General features: G+C 38.6%; 1 protein-coding gene across 6 annotated transcripts in view; it reads left to right on the top strand.

Moving 5' to 3' along the window:
- Positions 1 to 3,597: 3,597 nt before the first annotated feature.
- Positions 3,598 to 24,179, top strand: part of fli1 (Fli-1 proto-oncogene, ETS transcription factor) — a 38,970-nt gene continuing 18,388 nt past the window's right edge. The window contains exons 1-5 of one of the 6 annotated variants that reach the window (XM_088011819.1): positions 3,598 to 3,874; positions 5,302 to 5,386; positions 18,691 to 18,902; positions 19,112 to 19,293; positions 20,671 to 20,874. In XM_088011819.1, coding sequence (XP_087867945.1) covers positions 5,348 to 5,386; positions 18,691 to 18,902; positions 19,112 to 19,293; positions 20,671 to 20,874 — 637 coding nt within the window. In that variant the 5' untranslated portion in view covers positions 3,598 to 3,874; positions 5,302 to 5,347. Of the gene's footprint in view, positions 3,875 to 5,301; positions 5,387 to 12,136; positions 12,511 to 18,690; positions 18,903 to 19,111; positions 19,294 to 20,670; positions 20,875 to 24,179 lie in introns of those variants that run through there. The other 5 variants (XM_088011823.1, XM_088011822.1, XM_088011821.1 and 2 more) reach the window with 5 other exon arrangements.

Here is a 24,179-nt window from a genome sequence, read left to right as displayed (position 1 = left end):
CTCAAAGGTCTATCAGGTACACCCATCCATCCATACATTTTCTGTACACCCTTGTCCCTAGTGGTGTATGGTGCAATGATTTTCTTCCTTGGGAGCAAGGCCTTTGTGACAAGAATAAAATCATGAACAGTTCCAAACGCCAGGAAGGTCTGACCCATAAACTTCTATTGTCTTTCAGCAGTCTTTGGGGTCAACAAAAAAGGTTGTTGGGAATAATTTTTCTCACATTTTGACATATTTATAAAACCTTCCTAACACAGAAAGATGAATATTAACAAGTGAAAATGTGGTATGCTGACGAGATTCTACCTAAGAAGTCTGAATCTTCTTTGGTACAGAAGACTGAATCTCTTTTTTTACTCAAAAGATGATCGAACAAAGCATTTTTGTCGGTGAAAAAACTTCTCTAGCCAAGTTAATGCACATTTTTTTTTCCACAAACAGAATTGATTTCTTTGACAGCTGAACTAGACCAGATATTTGTCACGTAAGAGGCAGAAAATGCTTAGATTGTTTTTGATGGGCACATTTTTATACTTCAAATGTTTTTTTTGTTGTTTTTTTTATGTAGAATTTGGGTCAGGAAAACTGAGGTAGTCATGGACAACAGTTGATTTTGTGTTGATGCAGTTTTGACTTCATTTGGTCAAATATGGATCATTGTCCTGTTGAAAATTTGGTAGAATCAATAAGATTTTTCATTATCAAGTCTTGGTGTTTCAAAGAGTCCGACAAGATTCGCTTGGGTCTCAAAAAAGGCTTTTTTGCCAGGCTAATTTCCCAAATATTTGGTTGAAGTATAGATAATCTTGTTTGTTGGTAAGATGAAAAAGGGTTCTTATCCATCCCATAGGCTAGTGACTAGAAGAACTTGCCTTCTCCTTTAATTAAATTTATTACCTAGATAAACAAAAGTGTTCCTAGAAACTAATCCGTTTACAATTCTAAACTCTAAATCATATAAAATCCATCTTCAGTTAGATTTATTTTAAAATTATTGCAAAAGGTATCAACAACTGGATAGTTCTAGGATGTATTACAATATATGTGTCTCTGGTGATTTTGTTAATTCTTAAGATTTAATTCCCCAACCCCCATAAAATCGTGTTCTCAAATTGATGGTTTTGAATTTTGGATGTCACACAACAAATGTCATTGTAAATGTCATCCTCTTTCCAAACTTTGACATTTTTAAAACCTATTTAAAATCGTAATTTTTGCCCCACAGATTTGTTCAAAATTGTGGATTTTGTCACAATCCAGCCAATGAGGAAGTTTGTGTTGTCGGTAAGACAACACAAACTTAGCTCAGATACTGTGCCCTTTTCTATTCCTTTGTCATTTCAAGAAGTTTAGTGGTTACCGCTCAAATGTGTTAGAAAACTTCTTCCACAGCATCCTGAGGAAGGCAAACACAGCAGGCACATGAATGCCATTTTTCTGCAAAACGGATGTTGGGATTTCCGTCCATTGTTTCTCGCTGGGAACGCCATTATCAGTGTTGTTGTTCCTAATCATTGCATTAGGAAACGGTGCAACAAACAGAAGGTCCAGCCGCTGATGAAAGGCAAAACCTTCAAGCTGATGATCCTATCACTGTAAAACATATGTGCAGTTTTACTTTCAAAGATTTTCTTTTGTTCAGTTGGATGTTGCCGGTACTATTTCTTCTGAGGCCTAAATAAATATGTTTCTGTAGTCATAATACATATTGTGCTGCATCATTTGGGAGATATATAAATTTGTCAGAGAAGCCAAACAAAGGCCTATCTAATTACAGAACAAATAGTCACTAAAAAATATTTAATTTCTACGTGTCCAAATTTCAAGATAAAGCATTCGGATAAGGTTTTTTTTCTTACAGCTGACCCAATACAAATTCACAGGAGAACCCTATGTTTCACTTTGGTTTGCTTTGCATGAAACAGTGACCTTGATGAGGCAATAAAACATCACGGTTGGGTGGCTTTCCCCACCGTAAATTGCCCCACATCCTTTGGGGGTTGTGGTGGAGGGGAATCTCTTGTTCGAAGATGAGGGGAGCAACTCGAATGAAGGAAATGAAGTTAATGAAGTGAGCGGGCTCAAATGAGCAGGAAGAGGTAAACGCCACCACATAGGGTCTTGGTTTGTTTGAATGTTCCACACTGTACAAATATTTAAGTATTTTTACATGCCGACTCTTAAATCTACTATTATAAAATGTTGAAATTAAGTGTGTGAATTAACATTATATGCTTTTCCATTGTTTTAGCTAAGGAGCACTGATCTGATGCTATTAGAATATATTGTTTTTCAGAGCAAGGGCAAGGAATTTGGAGTTGTCTTCGTCTTTATTTGTAATTATTTTGAATTTACATTTTGGTCTATATTAAAAACTTCTGTTGCAACTGTGTCCCACTGTTTTCTCTATTAGGTGAGTGATATGGCTCTGTGTCCAGGGCAGCACTCTGTCAGTGATGACACAGATGTTCATGTCTCATTTTAATCTTCATATTTGGAGAACCTAAAAGAAATATAAAAAGCAAGATTGCAGTATTAAAATATACTGAGAGATAAGTTAAGTCATGGTTATTTGCACATTTCAGCAACAAGGCAGGTCAAAGTGCTTCACTTGATGAAAACATAACACTGTAACCAGTTGTGTTGGGAACAGCAATCAGCAAACGTTGCATTTTCTCAAATACCATAATCAAAATCAATGAGAGTAAACATTTAAATATATTAAACATGCATCTTATTTATCTGAGACATGCCCTGTACCCTGAAGAAACTAAAACTGAAGTGTTTGACCATAAAAACTATTTCTGCATTTGGAGAAAAAAAAGGGCAAAGTTCGTAAGCCAGGCTGTAGCAGCATCATGTTGTGGGTGTATTTTGATTCAGACAGGACTGGTGGACTTCACAAAGCAGATGCTGTCATATGGACAGGACACTACGCAAATATAGGACAGCATCAGAAAATTAACACTTGGACAAAGTTTAGACAAAGTTTAGATGGACAATTGTGCAAAGACATAAATTAGTTATAAAGCAACATATATATATATATATATATATATATATATATATATATATATATATATATATATAACTAAGTCAACATTTTGAAGTGGCAATAAGTCCAATAATTATTCAAAAATTATTCCCCCCCCTCCCCCCCTATTATTCTGGCATTTAGGAAACAGCAATTATTTTTGATAATCCTAACATAAAAATATAATCTGATTTAATATCAGGCACTAAGTAAAAAACGGCGAGGTGTTCTTTCTGAAAGTCTGTTGTAGTCCACTTTCAAAGACAAGAGGCTGCTTGCCAAGAGCACAATTCATGTACAACCCCAAAATCCCTAAGATGAGCAAAGTTTTTCCATCTTTCCCCAGGTTTTCAGTTTAGGTGGGCTGTTTGTGTGCTTTTACAGTTGGATGGCTTTTCACGTTCTCTTGCCACATTGTTTCCCCTCAGTGCACAACACCTCACATGTTTATTGTTCTTCCGACGAAAAGTAAAGCTATTTAAAAGCAAACTGTTACGTTCTTATCGTACGTAAAGACTTTACAAATTAGATTTATGAGACTCTTTCTCCCCCTCTTGCCTTCTCTCTTATTTCATGGTTCAGTTGCCTCACACTGCAGGCAAAGGGGAGGTTTTCTCTTGCTGCTTATTGGCCGCGGCTCTCTCATTTCAGGAGCATTTCCATGCCTGCACCCGGCGTTCTTTCAGACACCGTCAAAAAATAACTCACTGTCATCATCGGTGGAAAACACCTTCGACTCTTGACCGGACTAATTATTTCAGATAGCAAGAGGAGTGATTTTTCTCGGTGGAGGGATATCGACAAGAGAGAGAGAGAGATCGACCGCAGTAACGACAGGTGAGTGGCAAGTTTTCCTTAAGTTGCTCTGGGTAAATGCGCGTGCTGGCGGACAATAAATCATTTCCGCGTGTTTGTTTTCATTGAAGCATGGTCACGCGCTCGATAGCTGGCTGCACCTTTAATTTTTATTTTTGTTTTATTTTATCCTATTTTAAGTAGCGAGACGGTGTTTCTTAAGTGCGAAGGTGAAGTGAAACTGCCTTAACTTTTCAACTTCATTACATCAAATGTGTTCAGATTTTGCTTATTCCGTACCCCCCCCCCCTCATTTTTAAAGTTAATGTTTGACTATTGAGACTTTTTTGTTCTTCAAAGTCTTATCGTGGTGGATGTAAAAAGATAGGGGGTGGGGGGGACAGAATATGCATTAGCTGAAAACCAGTTGACTCTAGTTTATGATGGATAACGGCAAGGTAAAGATGCTTAAAATGTAACACTAGAGGGTTCCCCGGCCCACGGGGCTGTCTCGGAGGAAGGTTCACGCCGTTATTCACCAGTCCTCCTCTAATTGGCTGCAGATGCGGTGTCCTGTAGTAGGGTCTTTTTTTTTTTTTTTATCGGCTGGAAATCGGACGCATTTTTTTGTGTCTGCACACACAAAAAAGTCGAAAACAATACTTAAATACATTTTTAAAAAGATCATAAAGCGTTTAAATCACCCGCTAATAATTCTAAAATGAATGCACAGTTGTAAATTAAGGTTCGCAAAAACATGCATGACTTTTCACAGGTCAGAGATGTTCCACGGGGATTATTAAGAGATGGCCTGCCATTGCAGACATTCACATAACCTCATTTGCTTCATCACCCATATAAGAGGCGCTTGTGGTGGCTCTGCGCTGCTGATAATTGCAGCGGTATAAGGAAGGACTAAAAAACACCGTCCCCTCAGTGCCCTTTCACCCGAGACTTTGTAAGCTGCACTTATTAAAGCGAAAAGTGTTTCAATATGTGGTAAGCTTTAGGGGGAAAACGTGATGGGGGTTGGGATGGGGGCCCTCGTTTTTTTTTTCTTCTTTTTTTTTGTGTGTTGCTCAGTTTCTATTGGCTAGAATTGAAGTAAGTAATTTATCCATGTTAGCTGTAGGTCACTGTTGTAATTTCCATCTATTGGCGCTGTTAAATGTAGGGAGGGTAGTAATTAAAACCTGCCTCTATCTAATAGCCCATACCAGAGGTTAGGGGGGAAAATCGGGCTTTATGAATGAATCTAGGCTTGAATTGACGTGCAGATTTGAGGGAGGGTGCACATTGGGTAAATTTTACCTTAACTCTAATTTGGTGGAGGTGTTGACCCATGTGTTTCTTTTATGGATTCACAACCTTGTAATAATAATAATAATAATAATAATAATAATAATAATAATAATAATAATAATAATAATTGTTTCCATCATTTTTCTTTGTCTTTCTTCTTCTTTCAGGGCCCATTGGACACTGAGCACCCTTGGGCCAGTCTGTCTAGTAGACATGTTTCAAACTGTCCCTGACACGTCGTCTTACGTTAAGGTAAGACACCACCGTCTGTTGGATCAGGTAATTTTGCAGGGTTCTTTTCTTTAAGTTTGCTGTGATAGACAACAACAAAGTTTGCCAAGGCTATTTCAACTTATATGATGCTGTAATTTAGTTATTACGTTCGATAATTTTGTTTCTTCTTTGTAATTTAGACAGTTTAACAATTTAACCAAGAGAGCTTTACAGTCAGAAAACATAGGGATGTGCTGGTATGGGATTCATTGAAAAAGTAACAATTTTAAATAAAAACATTTAGTGTAATCTAAATGGTTTTATTTAAACCGTAAAAAGTTACAATTATTCATACTTCATGAGTAAATGATATATTGTATTATGTTTAGAATGTTAGCAATTTATTATTTCAACATGATATAAGCAAAGATCCCTTACATTTAGTACTGTTTTTTTTTCAAACAATAGACTATTTGCTGTTCAATGATCACATTTTCATATTCTTATCATACAATACGAAAGGGAGTTTATTGGTAAAAGTCATTTAGGTTTCATTCTATGTTTAGTAACATAGCAGTAATATATCCAGTTCTATGGAGCTGTTTACTCCATAGAACTGGAAATGAATATTAGAGCTATCAAAAAAATAAAAAAAATAAAAAAATAGATAACTCATTTACTACCAAGTAGTAAATGATAATTTCATCAAAATGTGAAGCCATAAAAATGTTGACAGAACATTTTAGCACTGTAGCAAAACTCCAACTATTTAAAACCTTGGCACACCAACCAACCTATGCTTCTGCAATACTGGTTTACTTCTAGACACATAAGCTTTTGGTTCAATCAACTGTTAGCAATTCTAATTTGTCATGTGTGGTGTCCAGTATGGCTGATATATTTCTGTGAGCTGTATCATGAATAATATTTAGTCTAATTAAAAGCTAAATATTTTCAAAAGACTTGTGGTTAAGAAAATCTCTGACCTGATGCAAGAACATTTCTTGAAAATTTGACTTAAAGTGCAAATCAAATGCACCAGCAAGTTGGGTATCTGAGACATTACGTTTTATGGTGTGTTCTCTGTGTTTTGGAAGTCTGATTTTCCCAGGTCTTAGTCAGAAAATCAACAAGAACACCCAGAATTCCAATTGGGAAAGCCAGGGGTCATGGATCAGGCCCTGAGCTCAGATTCCAATATGGCTGTCTAACATAATGCCTAAACGTGGTGAAATTTAAAGGCATGAATAACAGTTTGTCTTATATTAAATAAGTGCCACACATATTTTGTGTCAGTTTGTATCATCACCAGTTACTCCTAAAGCAACTACGAACAATCATACTGGTTGTCTGACATTCTGTGTGAAAGGAAAGGGTTTTACATGCCACCTTCCAAGGGTGGTTCAAAACAAGGGCTAATAGGGTCCAGTGCCCAGGTAGACCTGGTGCAGGCCTCTGTTTTGGCCCCTGTACTGAAGAGCTAATACTAAATCCCTTTTCTCATGGTGAAATACTCTGAAACAGAAAAAGTAGCTAATTGGTTGTCTTTCACTAGTTTAATCTTTTACATTCACAGTTTCCCTTTAACAATGCATTAGAAATTAAAGTATTACATTTTTAGCTTCAGCTGTTTTGATACTGGATCACAGTTTTCATTTCTTACATCAGGACTCTGCAACCTGATCTTGTTGACTCCTGAAGTGTCTCTTTGGATCACTTTATATATATATATATGAAATGACATATTGGCCTGTTTTATTTTATTTTATTTTTTTGGTCCTTTATGTTGTTCTGCGCCTCCCATAAAAAAAAAAAAAAAAAGACTGTGCCTCTGGTAAATTTGGTCTAGAACTGTCTCTACCATCATATTAAGATAATCCCTTTCATAATAGCTTGGTAATCTTTTATGTCTGTCAAAAACCAATGCTTATCTTTTGTTTATTTTTAACATAGAGGATAAACTATATGTGGGAACTCATCATAAGAATTTATCAAAATTTGGACAAGTACAAAGATTTGGTTGAAATGTAACTAGTTTATTTAAGCATGTGAAGCAGTTAAACCTGATTATTATGTTCCCAAATTAAATGTTTGCCAAACATCTTAGCAATTATATCAATAAAATTCTAGCAGTTTGTTTGGTCATTAATGACAAGTAAAGACTTTTATTTTACTGCAGTGTCAAAGTGACTGACAGTAACAATAATAAAGAAATACCTGGTTACCCTGAAGTCACGATGCTCTGTTGTTGCAGTTTTTCTTCCTTTTAGCTCATTAAAATGTGGTGTTACGTCTCATTATCATGCCTTACGTCATGAATCCGCTCTCTGTCCGTCACGCTCCTGAGAGGGTAAATAGAGCAAACAACGCACATCTGGTTTTCATATAAATCCCGCATCTCGTCCCGCATGTTTGGAGCAGCGGGGATATGATACATCCAACGGATCCACACGTCTAGAAATAGCACTGAAACGCCAAATTGTTTTTCATAATAATAATAATAATAATTATTATTATTTTTTATTTTATAAAATAAAGTCAAACATATTTTGTGTGTATAAAGTGAAAAAATGTCAATGAAAGCCAAGTGACTGCGTCACGTTTGACTGCTTGGACTGTATGCTTCATTCAAATGAGTCATTGTACAGTGAAGGGCTATGTTTCTATCTTAATAATCAAGGTGTTTTTCCAAAGGGCGACTTCTTATGTTTTGAGGACTTATCCCCCTCTCCTCCATTTTTTTTTGAATAAGGGCTCCTTTCATCCAACCGCAGCGTTTGTGCCACCGCTGAGAGACTTTGCGTTTCAGGAGTCGGAACAATTCCCGATTTGTTGTAAGAGAGCTGAATAGCAGGGAATGTTTAAATAGAAAATATGAGCGTAAATTACTCTTTCTGTAAGAGGCGCACGGAGAGGGGAAACATATATTTTGCGACGCGTTGTGTTTCAGTTTGTTGTGGAAATGCAGCCTAGATTGTTTCCTTTTATTCTGGCGCTTCCGATCTGTGACTCCGGGGTTAAGCGTGTCTTCGCAATTGTTGCTTCCCTCTCAATCGCGCAGGGAGATGCTGGTCAGCATGTGGCACGCCTCAGTGTACGAAATCTAAAAAAAAAAAAAAAAAAAAAAAAAAATATTCCCCATCTTTCGAGCGAATCCAAAGGGCCCCGGCATTTGGTTTTGTTTGGTTAAGGCCAGGCGAGACTGGAACTCTCCAATAAAAATAAATCTCAAATTAATTATGGCCTAGAGCGAGGGGCCAGACAGTTCGTGCTTCTATGTGCTGCAGACTCCAGTTTTTTTTTTTTCTTCTTCTTTTTTGCCCTCGGTATTTTGACTCGGATAAATGCCTTTTAGCCTGAGAGCAGGAATGATCTGAATACAATTTTGCAGTTTAATAAACAGGAGCAAGGGCTGGCTTACATGAACTGAGGATGCTTCAACTTCGGAATTGCAGTTATTTTTCTTGAATACTACCAATGTATTTTACATTGTTAAAAATGTCTAAAAAGTGGTTATAAAAATGTCAAAACAAAATGGGGCTATATAAAACAAAGTGAATAGAAAAAGAAAAGAAAAAAAGCAACAGGAGCCGGTTAATGCATGGAGCTGTAAGATACGACATCATGTCAGTTTTCCCTACCTTTCAGATCTTACCACAGATTTATTTAAGTTGAAGAAGAAAAGATGGGCCCACAACAATTGAAAGGCTGCCGCACATACAAAATCACCAAAGTGTCCGCCCACCTCTGGCTTGCTGCCTCCGTGCTGAGACAGAGGAGCTACTGGCTGGTGGTGTAAGAAGAAATGTCTGGCTGTCTAGTTCCAGCGTCAAAGCCAGATGTTCTGTGGTTCACTGTGTAAACCAACTCGCATCTGTTTATTGGCCTTCTAAAATGTTTGTTACCGCTTTATTCATTATGATCTTGGGAGTTCTCGCTCCCTCTTGTCTTTTTGATAAGATTTATGACTGGGATGATGGATTTTCTTGTAAAATAAAGGAGTTTGCTTTTAAAACAATTATTTACAGGTTGGTAAGATTTGGTTTGACAAGAAAAGACAATATTTTGGGTGGTGAAACAAGACGACGTGCGTTATTCAAACCCACTTAAAGTTGGCACGAAGAGTGTAAGTGAGAGTAAATTTGACTTTTTTATAATTAAAGTATATTTACGTAAATTGAAACTGTTCAATTTGTGGAGGCTTTAAATCATAAGCATGCAGAGCAGTTCCAAAGTTGTTGGGGACCTCAAGAAAGATTTCCTTTAGGAGCCACAATTGAAATTCATAAAATGGAAGTGGACTTTAGGTTTTTATTGCTGTAAGCCATAATCATCAAGATGAACAAAAATTATCACAATGTGTCTAATGTATCTTTAAAACTCAGATTTCAAGTAGATTTTTGGTATTATTATATTTCATTTATATGCAACACATGAGCACAATTGGTGCTTTTCTCAAATTGTCCTTTAATAAGTTTAATCTCCTTTTAGGCCCAAAGACCTGCAGGGGGCTTTCAGCAGTTGCAAAGTTTGCTTGTAACTCAGTCTGACTCTGTTGAAAAGGTATAAGATTCCTATGGCATGTAAGATTAAGTAAAGAATCATGGTATCATTGTATTCACACAGACATTTAAAATTAAACATGCATAACGTGACTTAATTGTTTTTAATTAAAAATCAATCAATTAATTAAAAGCAAAAGACAAGAAAAAGTTTTTACTATTGCTAAGATAATTAGCATATTGAATTGTACAGTAATATGGAATTTTCTTAAGCAAAACTATAATCTGCTCTAGTAAAACACTCTTGCTTGTTATTCACCTACTTTCTCTCTATAGAGTGGCTCAAGCAAAGTCAGTTTGATGAATGAGCAAACTTTCTGAATGCTTGGAACCCCCTGCTTGTTTGAGAGTCAAATAAATATAGATTTTAATCCACATGCAATGGGTTACATTAATATAAACTATTGAAAACTTTAAAAAAGTGAAATGTTCTATATATTTTTGCTGCTTTAGTCTGAAGCAGGGTCACATCTACTTCAGACTACTTCAGCTGAAGGCTGGCATAAAAATGTAATTTAGCAGTGGGCCTCAGCTGACCTCGGGCCAGCCCTGGACACCAATCAAATTCTTTGACCAAGCTGATATTAGGTAGTTAGTCATTCAGGCTATCTGTTAGAGGAAGACAGTTGGGGCGAGGCAGTTTTGCATGTTTGTTACAGTTATGGAAAAACTCCTATCGCTTCAAGACTTTGTCAGACACCTCAGAGAAATCGCTTTCAGGCAAAATCTGAGTATTTCTTTTAAAATTCACCATATCTTACTGCCAGTATTTCGTCATAGTTGGACAGACAGACAGACAGACAGACAGACAGACAGACAGACAGACAGACAGACAGACAGACAGACAGACAGACATAGATCTTTACACAGGTAGTCTCTCTACATCAAGGTGATGCAAAAACCTCCAGAGTTTGGAATGTGAAGAAAAACAACAAAAACAACAACAAAAAAAAGCAAGACAGTCACTAAAGAGTTAAACAAGGTGTCTCCCTTAATTACTCGAGTCAGAGCTGGCCTCAGGCAGGAGAAGCCTTGACCCTTAGCAGGATCCAGATGTGGTGGTCCCAAGGGTGGGGGCCCATGCCGCCCCGCCAGACCCCCAAGTGGAGTGCAGACAGGCCGGCCCTGCTGTCAGGGGCAGGCTCCATTTGAGTCTGAGGGGCCGCTTCCCCACAGGCGTACTGCAAAAAAAGTATTCATTATTCTTATCATTGGTCAAATCACAACGCGTTATTAAACATTAGGAGACGATGTGTGCTCACTTTTGTCCAACGAAAAACTCTGTTTCCCCTCCTGTAATTGGACTTTGATTTAGTAAAATATAGCAATCTTATTTCTTAAACTCTGTTGACATGGTCTTTAATTAATTTGATTAAAATGCAGATCTTAAACTCGGAAAACTGACTTTTCTTTCAGTGTCTCTGTTCTGGACACGTTCAGAATCCCTCTCTCCCTCTTTAGAATATTCACTAAAATTGCGCTTGCATTGATGAGAACATTTTGAAAGTGCAGGCAAGGAAGAGGGGGGTGAAGAGGGAAGGACTCCTGACGTGAATTGTGCACAGACAAATGTAGCAGTAAATAATAATAATAGCAATAAATAATAATCAAATGGATTAATTAAGTACACCTTGGTGCGCTTTTGTCTTTCTATGTCTTTTTCCACAGAACACATGTTGCGAAAAAAAAAACAACTTTTAGATTATATCGCGGCAAAGAGCTTACTACTTGTATTTTAATAATGTCAAAAGAACACCTAACATATCTGATCGCAAAAAAGGAAAGTTAGAAAAAAAAACACAATAAAACCCTATCACAGCTATCTCCTCAGTTTTGATTTAGAGCTCAGTTGGCATTGAGGGAAACATCTGTCCACTCGCAGGGATGAAATGCATTACTTCCACTATGAAATCCAGAGTAAAATTGTGAATAGTCTTGATTTACTGTGGGATGGAGGCATGGCCAGATGTGTCTGAAATGTAGGCGTGAGTCAAAAAGCGCCCTAAAACATTAAGTTCCAAAACTTATATTCATTCGTAAAAAAAAAGAAAAAAAAATCTTCAAATACAGCTAAATGAAAAAATAAAAAATAAAAATTCTGGACAAATAAACCCTTCTTCCACAGCAGCTGTGACATTACCGCCAGGGAATTAATACATAGCGCGCAACAATATCCCTCAGCAGGCACAACACTGCAATGGCCGTGTGCGACGCAGGCAGCCCAGCCATCCTGTAAATATTTCCGAGCAGAAAAAAACATAACAGCGGAGCGAACACTCAATTGTTTCCCTGCTTATCTCTCTGGGACAGTATCCTGCCTTTTTTTTCTTTTCTCTCTCGCTCTCTTTTTTTTTTTTTTTTTTTTGAAGGCAGGACTTTCGGTGACACACAGCTTCCTTCTCAAACCTTCTCAACAGCGGTGACTTCACTTCCCAAATTTAGAGGAAAGAAAAAAGTCAATCCGGTAAAGAGAGAAAAAAGTGTCTCCTTCTCTCCGCCACATAGTACCGGGGGGGCACTGGAATTAACTCAGGAGCGTGTCATGTTTGGGATATCGTCGGGGTCCGCTGAAAATTGGGCAAAATGGACGGAACTATTAAGGTAAGGGTGGAGGACGGGGTGTATGAGTTTGTGGGGAGACAGTTTTTTGCGGAGTTGCGCCTCCTTTTTTTTAAAAGCAGCGGATTGAAACGATCCTCTGTCTCGGTCTGTGAGCTGGAACCTCCAATCCGACGACGATGGGAGATTTTTTTCTCTAACCAAGGTTTCTCTTCTTTTCTTCTTTATCCTAAAGCATTTTTCTTCCTTTTTATAATAAAGGCTTTCGAGGATACACGCTTAGTGGATTCAGATCTGAATCACGTTGTGGATTTTTCGGGGGACCGGGCGCATCATTACGCACGTCTGGGGAAGCCACTAAGGAATTATTGCTCGATTCAGACTAGAAACACACTTTATAGTCATTTATGTGGTGTGTATCCGCGGGTTCAAGCATTTAGTTTTAGAGATTACTGGATGTAGCGGCTGGACACGATGATGTTGAGCTGCGCAACAGCGGTGTGGGCACGTCGCCCGGCTCAGTCCTGAGGATCATGTCCGCGGGGTTAACGGAGCGGTGATGGTACCTGGCTGGTATCTGGAAATCAGAAAGTCTGCATCTGCTTCTCTTTGCGGATTTCGATCGTTGCTGAAACTCCGCGTCTCCCCGCTGCCGGACATAGAGAGTTTTGTCAAGCTGCAGAGGAAAGCTGTCATTTGGTAACTGCCCATGCCGTTTGCAACACTCGAAACCGCAACGCTTCACAATGATACCTTGGCTTGCTCCTTAAATAGTTGCACAACTTATTTTGAAACGGTATGCTGTTAGTGGCAGAGCGCTGGTCTGCATTAACACCACTTGGCTACTGGTTCCCTGAGACTGGAATTCCAGATGCATTATGGCTACAGCCTCCAGTCCAGATGTTGAAGCCCCGCTTGTCCCCAGTTAGACACATTCAGTCTACAGAGAGCTTATTTACTCCTGTTGCGTCTGAGAGATGTTACTTGTTCTTTTTTTAATTCTTGGAAATTTAAAGTAGCTCGTTTGTGGTCATTGGGTGTGGTGTCATTTTTCTGGGAAAAGAAAGAGAGACAGAGAGAGGAGAAAAATAGCCATGGAATTCCATCATTTATTGCTCACAGGTTTGTGATGTGCCATGGATGAATGGCCCTGGTGTAAGAGCATGGAATTTTTGTCAACTCGGATCTTTTTTTTTTTTTTTAACAAAACAAGGAGTTCCAGTAGCAAATGCAATCATAATTGTGTCCCTGAGTATATATGAACTTGTACATTCATGTTCACAAAAAAAAAAGAAAAAAAAAAGAAAGGAAGGACTCTCTAGCCATGAGAGTTTCCTGCTCTACACAATCTTTTCCTGACAGGTTTCCTCTTCCTCCTTAAACAAAGGACAGGAATGCCCCCCTACCCCCCACCCTCTGGGTGGCTCCTGTTAGGTTCACTGCGTGCTTATGTGCGCGTGTGCGTGCGTGCGTATGTCCGTGTGTGAACAGCAAACAGATACACGTGTATTCTGGATGTGAAGCTATTGCACATAGTATCTAGTCTTGACGCATTTAGGACCAGCTGCAACCCGGGCCAGACCTGAATTGGCTGGTGTAAACAGAACCAAGGTGGCTCCCAGCAGGTGTCACACTCATACACAATGCTTATGATGGGGCTTGATTATGAGCTGCTGTGATTTATTTGCTGTTTTTTCCCACTCTTTGTCTGGGGAACACCCTACAAAAACAACCCACCTACTTCGCTCCTCCCTCCAACCCCACCAAAAAAAATAAAAAATATCAATTTATTTATTTATTTATTTTTTTTCTGGAGGTCAATACTACCTGTGCGATTATGGTAATATATGTTATAGTAATATCTGTTGGAGAAGAAACAAAAAAAAAATCTATTCTTAAGGCTGTCACACACAGCCTGATTTTGGCTCTGGGGCTATAGTCTGTTTTGGTGCCGTACCAAGACACGTTTCTTTTACGTGAATAAATAAATTGGTAGTTAACATTTTCTGTCTGAAAATATATCTATGCAATATCTAAATTACTATCCCTTAACTTTGAGGCTAAAACTCGGGATTGAGGTCCAATCTGGGTTTGTAGACATTTACATGTTTTAGCTGAGACCGGGAAGCTTTGCAATGCGATCCTGAACTAATTTTAATTTAATAGATATTGGTGGACTCATTCTAAACAACGTGAAACTGTGAAAGGGGAAATTATATCTATATTGATCTCTGTATCTGGTTGAAAGGTGATAGGGTTGTGCTAAATCTGGATGAGACCTATAATTCCAAAAAATCTAGTTTCAGCATATTTTTTAAGCTAAACAAAGACACAGCCTGAACAGCTTCAAATAACAAAATAAATGTTATTGGACATTCAGTCTTTGGAGCGATGCGCTGGGATTAAAGTCACAATCTCTCAATTTCCACACATACGGCTTTAATAATCCAGCTGTGCTTCATGACTGCAGAATTGAATTTGCTCTAAGACTGCATGTATGTAGTCAAGGATGTGTTTGTGACTTTCTTTTGCTGTCATTCTTGTAGATTTTTTTCTTACAAAAATTTGCCTCAGCAACATCTTGTCTGCACTGTCATCTCTCTGCTAAAATAGCAATTCAGTAAGTTTGCTATGAAGGTGCAACGTTGCTGTCACCGTTTAAGTCTGTTGTAGTTCTGGTTGGAAATTGCACTCGTGACTTACTCAACCCTGGCGACCTGTCCAGGTTGTGCCCCGCCTTCTTGCCGGTTGACCGCTGGAGATAGGCACCAGGACCCCTCGCAATCCCAGGGATAAACGTGTATGATAATGGATGGATGAATGGGCTTTATCTTACGCCTCTTATGACCCACATACTTCTTATATTATTAACCCCTAGAACCCGACGGACCCACCGGTGGGTCCAGCTGCCACGACCTCGGCTCGCTCTGTAAACAAAGGCTCCACGTGCCTTTAAATTTTTTTTTATTTTTTATTATCCGCTAAAAGAGGCTTTGATCTTTCAAAAACTATTCCGCATAAAGGTTTTGCCCAAAATGTTAAGTTTAAATTTATTTATACCCCTTATGTTAATATCACAGGAAATGAGATTACAACAGTCTAGTTTATGCATCACCATATGACAAGAAATTTGTAAAGTTTTTGTTAAGCTTTTTGAGTTTTTTCGTTACTTACAGACCGAATTGTGGTCTTTATAGTTAATATTTAATTGTTTGGGATCTGCGGATGGATGGATGGATGGATGGATGGATGGATGGATGGATGGATGGATGGATGGATGGATGGATGGATGGATGGATGGATGGATGGATGGATGGATGGATGGATGGATGGACATTCTCATAAGTAGTCAATATATTTTCATCTAAACCTCCATTGTATGTAGACTTGACTCTCACTCATGTTTATATGATGTGCATGAAAAAAAAAATAAAAATCATGAAGGTTTTTTTAAAATGATCGTTGTGGTTGTAGCCAGCCTTTATAGATACAAAACGATGCCGTCTTGGAGAAAAAAAAAATAAATAAATTAAACATTTTACTTCTATTTATTTTATAATTTATAAAAAAAAAGTTGACTAACATCAGAAATGAATTGACATGCAGAGCTTTAAATGGATGGCTTTGATATTGTTTAAGTGTAGAGGAATTAGGAAGGGATGGAATGTTAATTTGTAGGTACAAAATGTCACTGAAATACACGTTGTAAAACAATAATTGAGCAGGTGCTTAAAAGTTGCTGTTGCTTGGCTTGAGGGTTAGGTTAGAGTTTGGGCTTTGATATCATTTTTAAATAGTTGGGTATTGGTTTTCTGCATTCAAATACAACGGATGAAAACTCCTCACAATGATATGACATTTTCTTTAAGGACCCCCAAACCTCAGGACCACAGGCCAGTGCCCAAGTCACTCCTTTTTAAAGCTGACCCAAGTGACACACATCATAAATTATCGTCTGATGGTGTAGAGCAAACAGAAAAAAAGGTGTAACTGCCTCTAGATTTCACAAGTAGCTGGTGTGTGTTCCTTAGAGATACTGGAGTAATCAGAATAGTGCTGTTTTTTCAGCTTTCTACAGTTACATGGGGTTGTTTCTATTTCAAAGCAATAAAAAAAACCCTGCTGCAATCTTAATAAACACAAACCACTTGCCAATCATGGCTCCAATTGTGGCAACTGATATGTCAGTGTAAATATAACGTGCAATAGTCAAAATAGTTTGCAAAGCTCTTATCAAGCTGTTATAAGACATTCCCTCACTCTTTTGCCCTTATCATCTGCAGACTAGCTGCTGTGTTCTGCTCAGATAGTGTGCCTTGGTGCCTAAATTCAGACCATGATGGATTCTCAGATGAAATCAGAGAAAAATAAAAATAAAAAAAATTGTTCAAGTGGTTACATATATTTCAACTTTTCAAAAAACTGCTAATTAACCCGAAAGAATATGGTGTAAAAGGCATTCAATCTTATTTTTGTTTGACATAACCTAACAAGTTTACCTTTTCCCATAAAAGAAAGTTATGAAAAGGTGATGTTCATGAAAGGTCAGCATTGAATTGTCAGTAACATCCAGAATCTATAATGCTTGAGATTTCAAATTGCTCAGAACCTATACCACATCTTATAAGTTGTTACATATTTGTTTAAACTGCAGCACGGTTGCTTGAGTCAGCTGCTACTACCGAAAAAAGGAACGCAAACTAATATTTGTGTGCATTATTGTGCAAATATACCTGCTTTCTGTTGAGGAAAAAAAGTAAACACATGCATTGAAATGGGAAAATCCAGAAACTTGTGATCATGACTTTGCTTTCATAAACATTCTAGAGAATGGAATGGCTGCATGGTGGATCTATGAATTAATGAATTTCAAGTCACATCTTTCTCCCTGAAGCAACTATGTGGCATGCTGGAATGAAAAGAAAGTCAGTCCTCTGAGATCAGACACGTCTCCGTCTCTACTGTGCCATCAGATCCGATCAAATCCAGATGTGCATCAGAATCAAGCCTAATCCTCAGAGCCATATTGTTATGATTTCACTTAATATTTTTCTTTATTGTTTTTTTTTTCTGTGTTTACTCTTCTAAAAATAATGTGAATAAATCAGTACTATGCAATAATAAGTGCAATAATCATTGTTTTAAACGTCTTTAAAACAATGACGTTTAAAATCAAACCCATCAACTGCACAGCACAAGCTTCGCTTTTAAGACATTACGCAAGGACCGCGTCTAAACCGCACGATATCTTGGCCTGCTCTGCGAGTTTCTGCGTTTGTTTTCTTTAATAAACTGACATTGCTCCAGCAGCGCCGAAGCACAGGGGTCAGTGTAGCTGTGACCCCCCTGCTTCTGTTGAGTCTTCAGCTGTGGAGGGAAGCCCAATGCTCAGACATGATGCACACAGTCTGGCTCAACAGGGGATATGGATGTCCACATTAATCTGGAAAATAGACCTCTGATACCAATTTACGTATAAGGAATCATGGGGGAGTTAGGTTAGAAGTAGACAACTTTTTTTTATTTTATTTTTAGCTACAAGCATTTGCTAATTAATACTTGTCAAATTATAATCTGAGTGCAACAAGAGTTCTGTAGCATCTTATCTAACAGCTTTGTGAGCATGACTGAAGTGATCTTAACATCAACAGGAAGCTACAGCCCTACATGAACTGTATACACAAACTACAGAGGATCCCAGACTGTGATATGACTCATAAGTGCACATAATTGGTGTAAACAAAAATACACAGGAGATTGGAAATTTAACTTCACATGTTGCAGGGAAGGGGCTTGAGCCTTATTTGCTGGCTATTGTGAATGTGAGGTCACATAATTGAGATGCTATATCTACCTTCTTATGTGTTTATCTTTTACCTCTTTCAAGATTATGGCTTTTTGAGGCCGTTTGTGTCTATGGTTAGTTTACCTGTCAAAAAAATGAAGCAGACACTTGGGATTCTGACCAGGTGGTCAAAGGTAAGGGCCGATTAAACGAGAAGTCTGTCAGTTTTGATTGCCAGTTGATCTCTCTATGCCTCTGTACTTCAAAACTTGTCATCTGAGTTGAGTTGATTATTGTTTTTATTATTGGGAGGACCACCAAAACAAACAAACAAACAAAAAATACAAATTCTGATTCTGATTCTGTGCTGTCATATGAAATAATGTATTATTTTAAAAGTAAGTTAAGTAAAACGTTTTGTTTGCCCACATTTACAGGAGGCGCTATCAGTGGTGAGTGAAGACCAGTCCTTATTTGAGCCTCCCTACGCTGCTGCTGCCCCTCTCCCCAAAACAGACATGACTGCATCTGGCACACAGGACTACAGCCAGACCCACAAAATCAACCCTTTGCCCCCACAGCAGGAGTGGATCAACCAGCCTGTGCGGGTCAACGTCAAGAGAGAATATGAGCACATGAACGGATCCAGGTATGAATACAACGACTTACTGTTCCTCTGATATTTCTTTTTTTTCATTAAGAATCAGACACATCTGAACTTCTACTGTAATCATTTGACAGCTTTTAACATCTGACATATTTGAGCGGGGAAGATTAGACCTTTTAATGTTTGATGCCAAATTCAATTGCTAGAAAGCAACTCAACACCCAAAATGTCTGCTGATAATGTTTCAACAGGTCCACGTCTGATTTGTTCTTGTGCAGCAGGGAGTCTCCCGTGGACTGCAGTGTGGGCAAATGTAATAAGCTGGTCGGGGCTAATGACACATCTCAGATGACCTATGGGAGCTATATGGACGAGAAGAATGCTCCTCCCCCCAACATGACCACCAATGAGCGGAGAGTCATTGTACCTGCAGGTAGGCAAAGGGCATGCTTTATAACTTATGGTTTGTTTAATCATTATTTATGTCATCAAGGTGAATGTGGATAATTTTATGCAGGAATATATTTATTAGTCAAATGACTTTTCAGTACATTTTCTATTCTGAATAAAATGGTTTCATTTCCAGGTGTTTGGTTGTTGGGTTACGGTTGGGGATTAAAAGGAACATGGCAAATTATACGCTTAAGAGTTTTTTTCAGAACTTTCTCCCTTAAGTGAACACTTTTGTGTGTTAAGCATTCAAGACATGCCTTGTGAGCCAACAACAAATGTATCTTAATTTATTAATAAAAAACCCACATCAGTCAATTTGCACTATAGTACTTAGAATAAAGTGTTTTAGAAGCTGGAAATTGTAAGGCTGAATTTCATTTGATCAACACTGTGGTATCCAATACACACTCAACAGAACTAGTAGAAAGGAAGAGGTTTTAACTGGCTGTTCTTAGAAAAGCTTACAGGAACTAATCATTCGTTCAGTGATAATTATTTGAATGAATGTGTACTAACCTTAACAGAAGCAGCAGAAAGTATTACCGTAGAACCACTGAATTATTTCTTTATCAAACAAAGATTGTTTCCCTGTGTACTGCACCTAAAGATTCCTAAAGAGATTTAAATGATTTTTAAACTGCAAGTGTTGAAACCTTTGTAACTATGTCCATTTCATGCCTTATATGTTCAGGCACAAAACTGAGCTGCCTGCCACATATTGTCTATTTTCTTTTCTTTCAATGTATCGACTAAAATTCTACTTTGCTTCACATAATGGGTCTGTGACTCCAATATGTACAGGAGGTTACTCAGTTAATTTGATGAGTCCTCTTTCATACTACTGAACTGACAAATGGATACAAGAAACAGTTACAATAATGTATAATACAACCATTTCAGAAACTATTATATAGTTTAGTTCAACTATGCATTAGATATGTATATTTTTAAGACAATTTATTTCTGTCTCTTTTGGAAATACTGAAATATTGGCTAAAAAGTACATGGATATGCAGTTTTTTTTTTGTACATTTGCATGGAATGTTTTTTTTTTATGGGAACAAAAGGAAGGTTAGAAGAGAAAGAAATGCAAAAACACGGGTACAAAATAGGGTTAAGAATTGGCAAAGAGCCAAAATAACCAACAATTGAATAGGGCTCACAACAAAGTAAGTTCTGAGACATGATACTGTGCTCTTGGGAGCCCCCTGCTGGTCTGGAGTCACTAAGCAGGAACAAGCTAACCTGATATTTCAAACCATCTCTGTTTAAAACTTTCATGGTTCTCTTATTTGTGTGTTTATCTCTAAGCACTTCAGCCAATAAACTTCCACTCGCTCCTGTCGTCTTCCCACAGACCCATCACTGTGGTCTCAGGACCATGTGCGGCAGTGGCTGGAGTGGGCCATCAAGGAGTATGGACTGCTAGAAATTGACACATCAATGTTTCAAAACACAGACGGCAAAGAGCTCTGCAAGATGAGCAAAGACGACTTCCTCAGACTTACCACCCTGTACAACGCAGAAGTGCTTCTGTCTCATCTCAATTACCTCAGGGAAAGTAAGTGTGCATTGTAATCTTTGTGTGATAAGTCAAAAAAGAAACAGAACAAAAAAAATCAACAGGAATATGGGACAGTGAAGTATAAAATGCTCACTGTAAAAAAAAAATAAATACTCCTATTTGGTAGACGGATACAGAAGTACTTGGAAACAGTTAGAGAAACTTTGAACTCTTCTATTTGCATAAGGCTATTCGTGGACTGGTATCTATTTATGCCAGAAAATGAAAATCATTAAGTGAATGGTTTCTTTTCATTCATGTTTTTTCCTCATCTTTTAGACAAAGAGTGAGAATGAAAAAAAAAAAAAAATGTTTTTCCTTTCCAAGTCAACCCCGAGAGAGCAAATGATAGATATTATTTAGCCACTGAACTATACCAACAATGAACAACAGAATTGCTTTAGCTGGAACTCATTTCTCCGTAATGGTGCTCCATCTGTAGCAGAAATGTGGAAACCAAGACGGGTTTCTTTCCCCTCTGGAAGATAACCATCAACTACATCCCCCTCGCTACACTTTGCAGCGCCTTTATTCCACATGGTCCAACAAAAAAGATGAAGCCCAGGTGCATTGCCTCAGGAAGGCAGTTCGGCCTGTATGCTCAGCACAGCAAAGAACGTTGATCTGCAATTTTCAGTGGGGGCAAATAAATATGAGCCTCTTACCTTTGAAGAGTGCCTTGTTGTAATCCAGCTTCATATGTTTCCTTGGAGGAGCAGAGTCGGTTTTCTGAGGCCATATGCAAATGACGTTTTGATATAAGATGTAACATCTGGTGTGGCTGTGGTCTGAATACACATTAGTTCGTAGCTCAGAAATTTGGGTCCTGTTGCTCTGGACAGTGTGAGTTTTTTTTTTTTTTGTATTCTACTGCTGTTGCAAAATATCATGACAGCACATTGGGCGGGGTGACTGCTAGCTCCACTATATTTAAAATTTCTCGTCTAAAATTGCGATGGACCTTGATGTGATGTAATGGGAACTGTATTTTTTGGGTGTCAATGGTTTTCTCTATGTAGAGCATCTGGGGAGAGAGAGAAGGAGAGATGGCTAACATCGGTATAACGGCCTCATTGTGAGGCACTGTAGCGGGTGGATCTGTCTGACCGCTACTGGGCACACTCTGCAAAGCAGTTTTCATAATGGCCACTGACTGCAGGATTTAGACACCGGCTTTGGATTGCTGCATTGCAACCCTGCCCGTCATTGCTCTTTTTCTTTTTTTTGTTATTTAAACGTTGTGTGTTTTGGAGACAGAAGGGATGTCTAGTTGAAAATTACCTTGGATCCATTCCCACGAGTCAAAATGATGAATTCTTCCAAGTCAGGACTGAAAGACCCGATTTGGAGATAGAAAAACAGTTTATATTCTTTACACTAGGGGCCTAAGGGAAAAAGCCTTATTTATTAGTGAACTAATGTTTTACAAAATCCAAAACAAGACAAAGACTCTGATTTAGATGCTTAAGTAATTCTCATTTCTCCCCTCACAGCACAGACAAACAATATCATAACTGAGCCTTGTCCACAAAATAGACCTCTGGATTGAGTCATGAGCACTTGAGCTCAGGCAAGGTTCCAAAAGATGGAGAAAAAAAAGGGGGGAATGAAAAGGGGAGAGCAAAGCCAAATCCTGGAAATATTAGTGATTATAGGTCATGTATGTCAAGCTCGGTCCCAATTTGCTACTCTCAAATATTAAGCCCAATCCTCCTTCAAAAAATTGATGGTGCTATAATCATCATAATTTCATAAACATCTGTCTGTACCATGTGTGCATTTGGTTAGATTTTTTTTGAACGTCTGATTAGCATTCCTCTCAGTCATTAGGACTCCTGGCAAACATACAGAGAAGAAACCTTTCCGCCCTATAGCATAACAAAACATTCCTGCCACGTCATACGCTGGACCGTTCAAACACCCACACTCATTTGACCACGGGCACGAGTCGAACATCTGCCTGGGTACCCAGCTGCTGACAACAAACAGGGCTAGTTGGCTGAATATTATTTTGGCCTCATTCTTAGTTACTTATTTGGATTTTTATAAGGGACGGCTGCCCACACCCCCAATGTGCTTTCAATTTTGAGTGCAATTTGAGAATTTGTTCAAATTAGTCTGTCAGGGAGGGACCGTGGACTGTTTGCTTTATCACACCCATGTAGGTCGGTTTGATACCACATGTGCTGGAAGCGGAGCAGAGCAGTAAACCTCAGACAGCAAGAGACTGTATCTTCTGACAAGAAGAGAGCAGGGGCAGAATGAGAGAGGAGAAGCCAGATGGGACTAATAGGAAGAAAACTGCAAATTGATCAGATGAAAATCTTAAGCAGCATCAAAGTAAACACAAAATGAATGCTCAGCTCCATCACAGTTAACTGGTATGAAAAACAACAGCAGGTTTTAAGCATGAGAAAGTTATATGGCAGAGAAAAAAAAAAAAAGAGTATTTCCAGTGCATGGAAATGGTTTGAAATGGCTGTGAATGAAAGCCAGTGGAGAGCAGCAATAGTTCTGTTTCCCAGCTGTCGCCTTTGCTTGTGTGCCTGGATGGATTTACAGCGAGGGAGTCAAGACTGAGAAGCAGAGGGAGAGGGAGAGTGATAAGTCTGGGCTTCTTGCACCGCTGCTGCTGTTCACTTCAGAGTGGGGTGGAGGGGGGACATTCTCAAGCCCTCAATAGTTTATACAGACCATAAACATCTGGGCTCGCAGGCTGAGTAGGGAAAAAGGAGGTCTGGAGAGTTCACTCTCTCTCCCCACAATGTCTCCCTCACAACAATTTTATTGAGCTCCCCTTGCATTAGTTCTTTCTATTGGCAGATTATCACTGTTGTGGAGGGGTTCAGCAGCCTGGCTGTGAGCCCTGTACTGTTAGCTGTCTGCTGTCAGCCACCATAACAAAGCAGTCTGTGGCTACTCACTTGCCTCCTGGAGCTCAGGAATTAATATGCATTAGCATTAGCATAAATGGATGTGGAACATATGCTGACGGCCTTCAGGAGAGGTGAGGTGGATTACCCACAGTGTTTCGTCTTACAGCCTAGTTGTTTGAATGCTGATATAAACAATCTTTGCTTTAAATTAGTCTCTGCCTTCCGAGTATTAATACCTTTCTCACGTTTTGTCAAGCTACAACCCCACCGTTTATGTACTTTCTTTGGCTTGTATGTCATACAGGTGGGTCATGATTGGATATCACAAGCAAAATCAAACAGGTGAAAAAGGTGAATTTGTATTGATCCACTGGCGCGTTCAGTGTGTGTTGCAGTGTGTAGAGGTAGATGGTCTTGTTGTGATAG

This window comes from Poecilia mexicana, unplaced genomic scaffold (genome assembly GCF_051168715.1).
Source record: "Poecilia mexicana isolate PSO_F unplaced genomic scaffold, ASM5116871v1 scaffold_13, whole genome shotgun sequence".
Lineage (NCBI taxonomy): Eukaryota > Metazoa > Chordata > Actinopteri > Cyprinodontiformes > Poeciliidae > Poecilia > Poecilia mexicana.
This window is presented reverse-complemented; position numbering and strand designations above follow the sequence as displayed.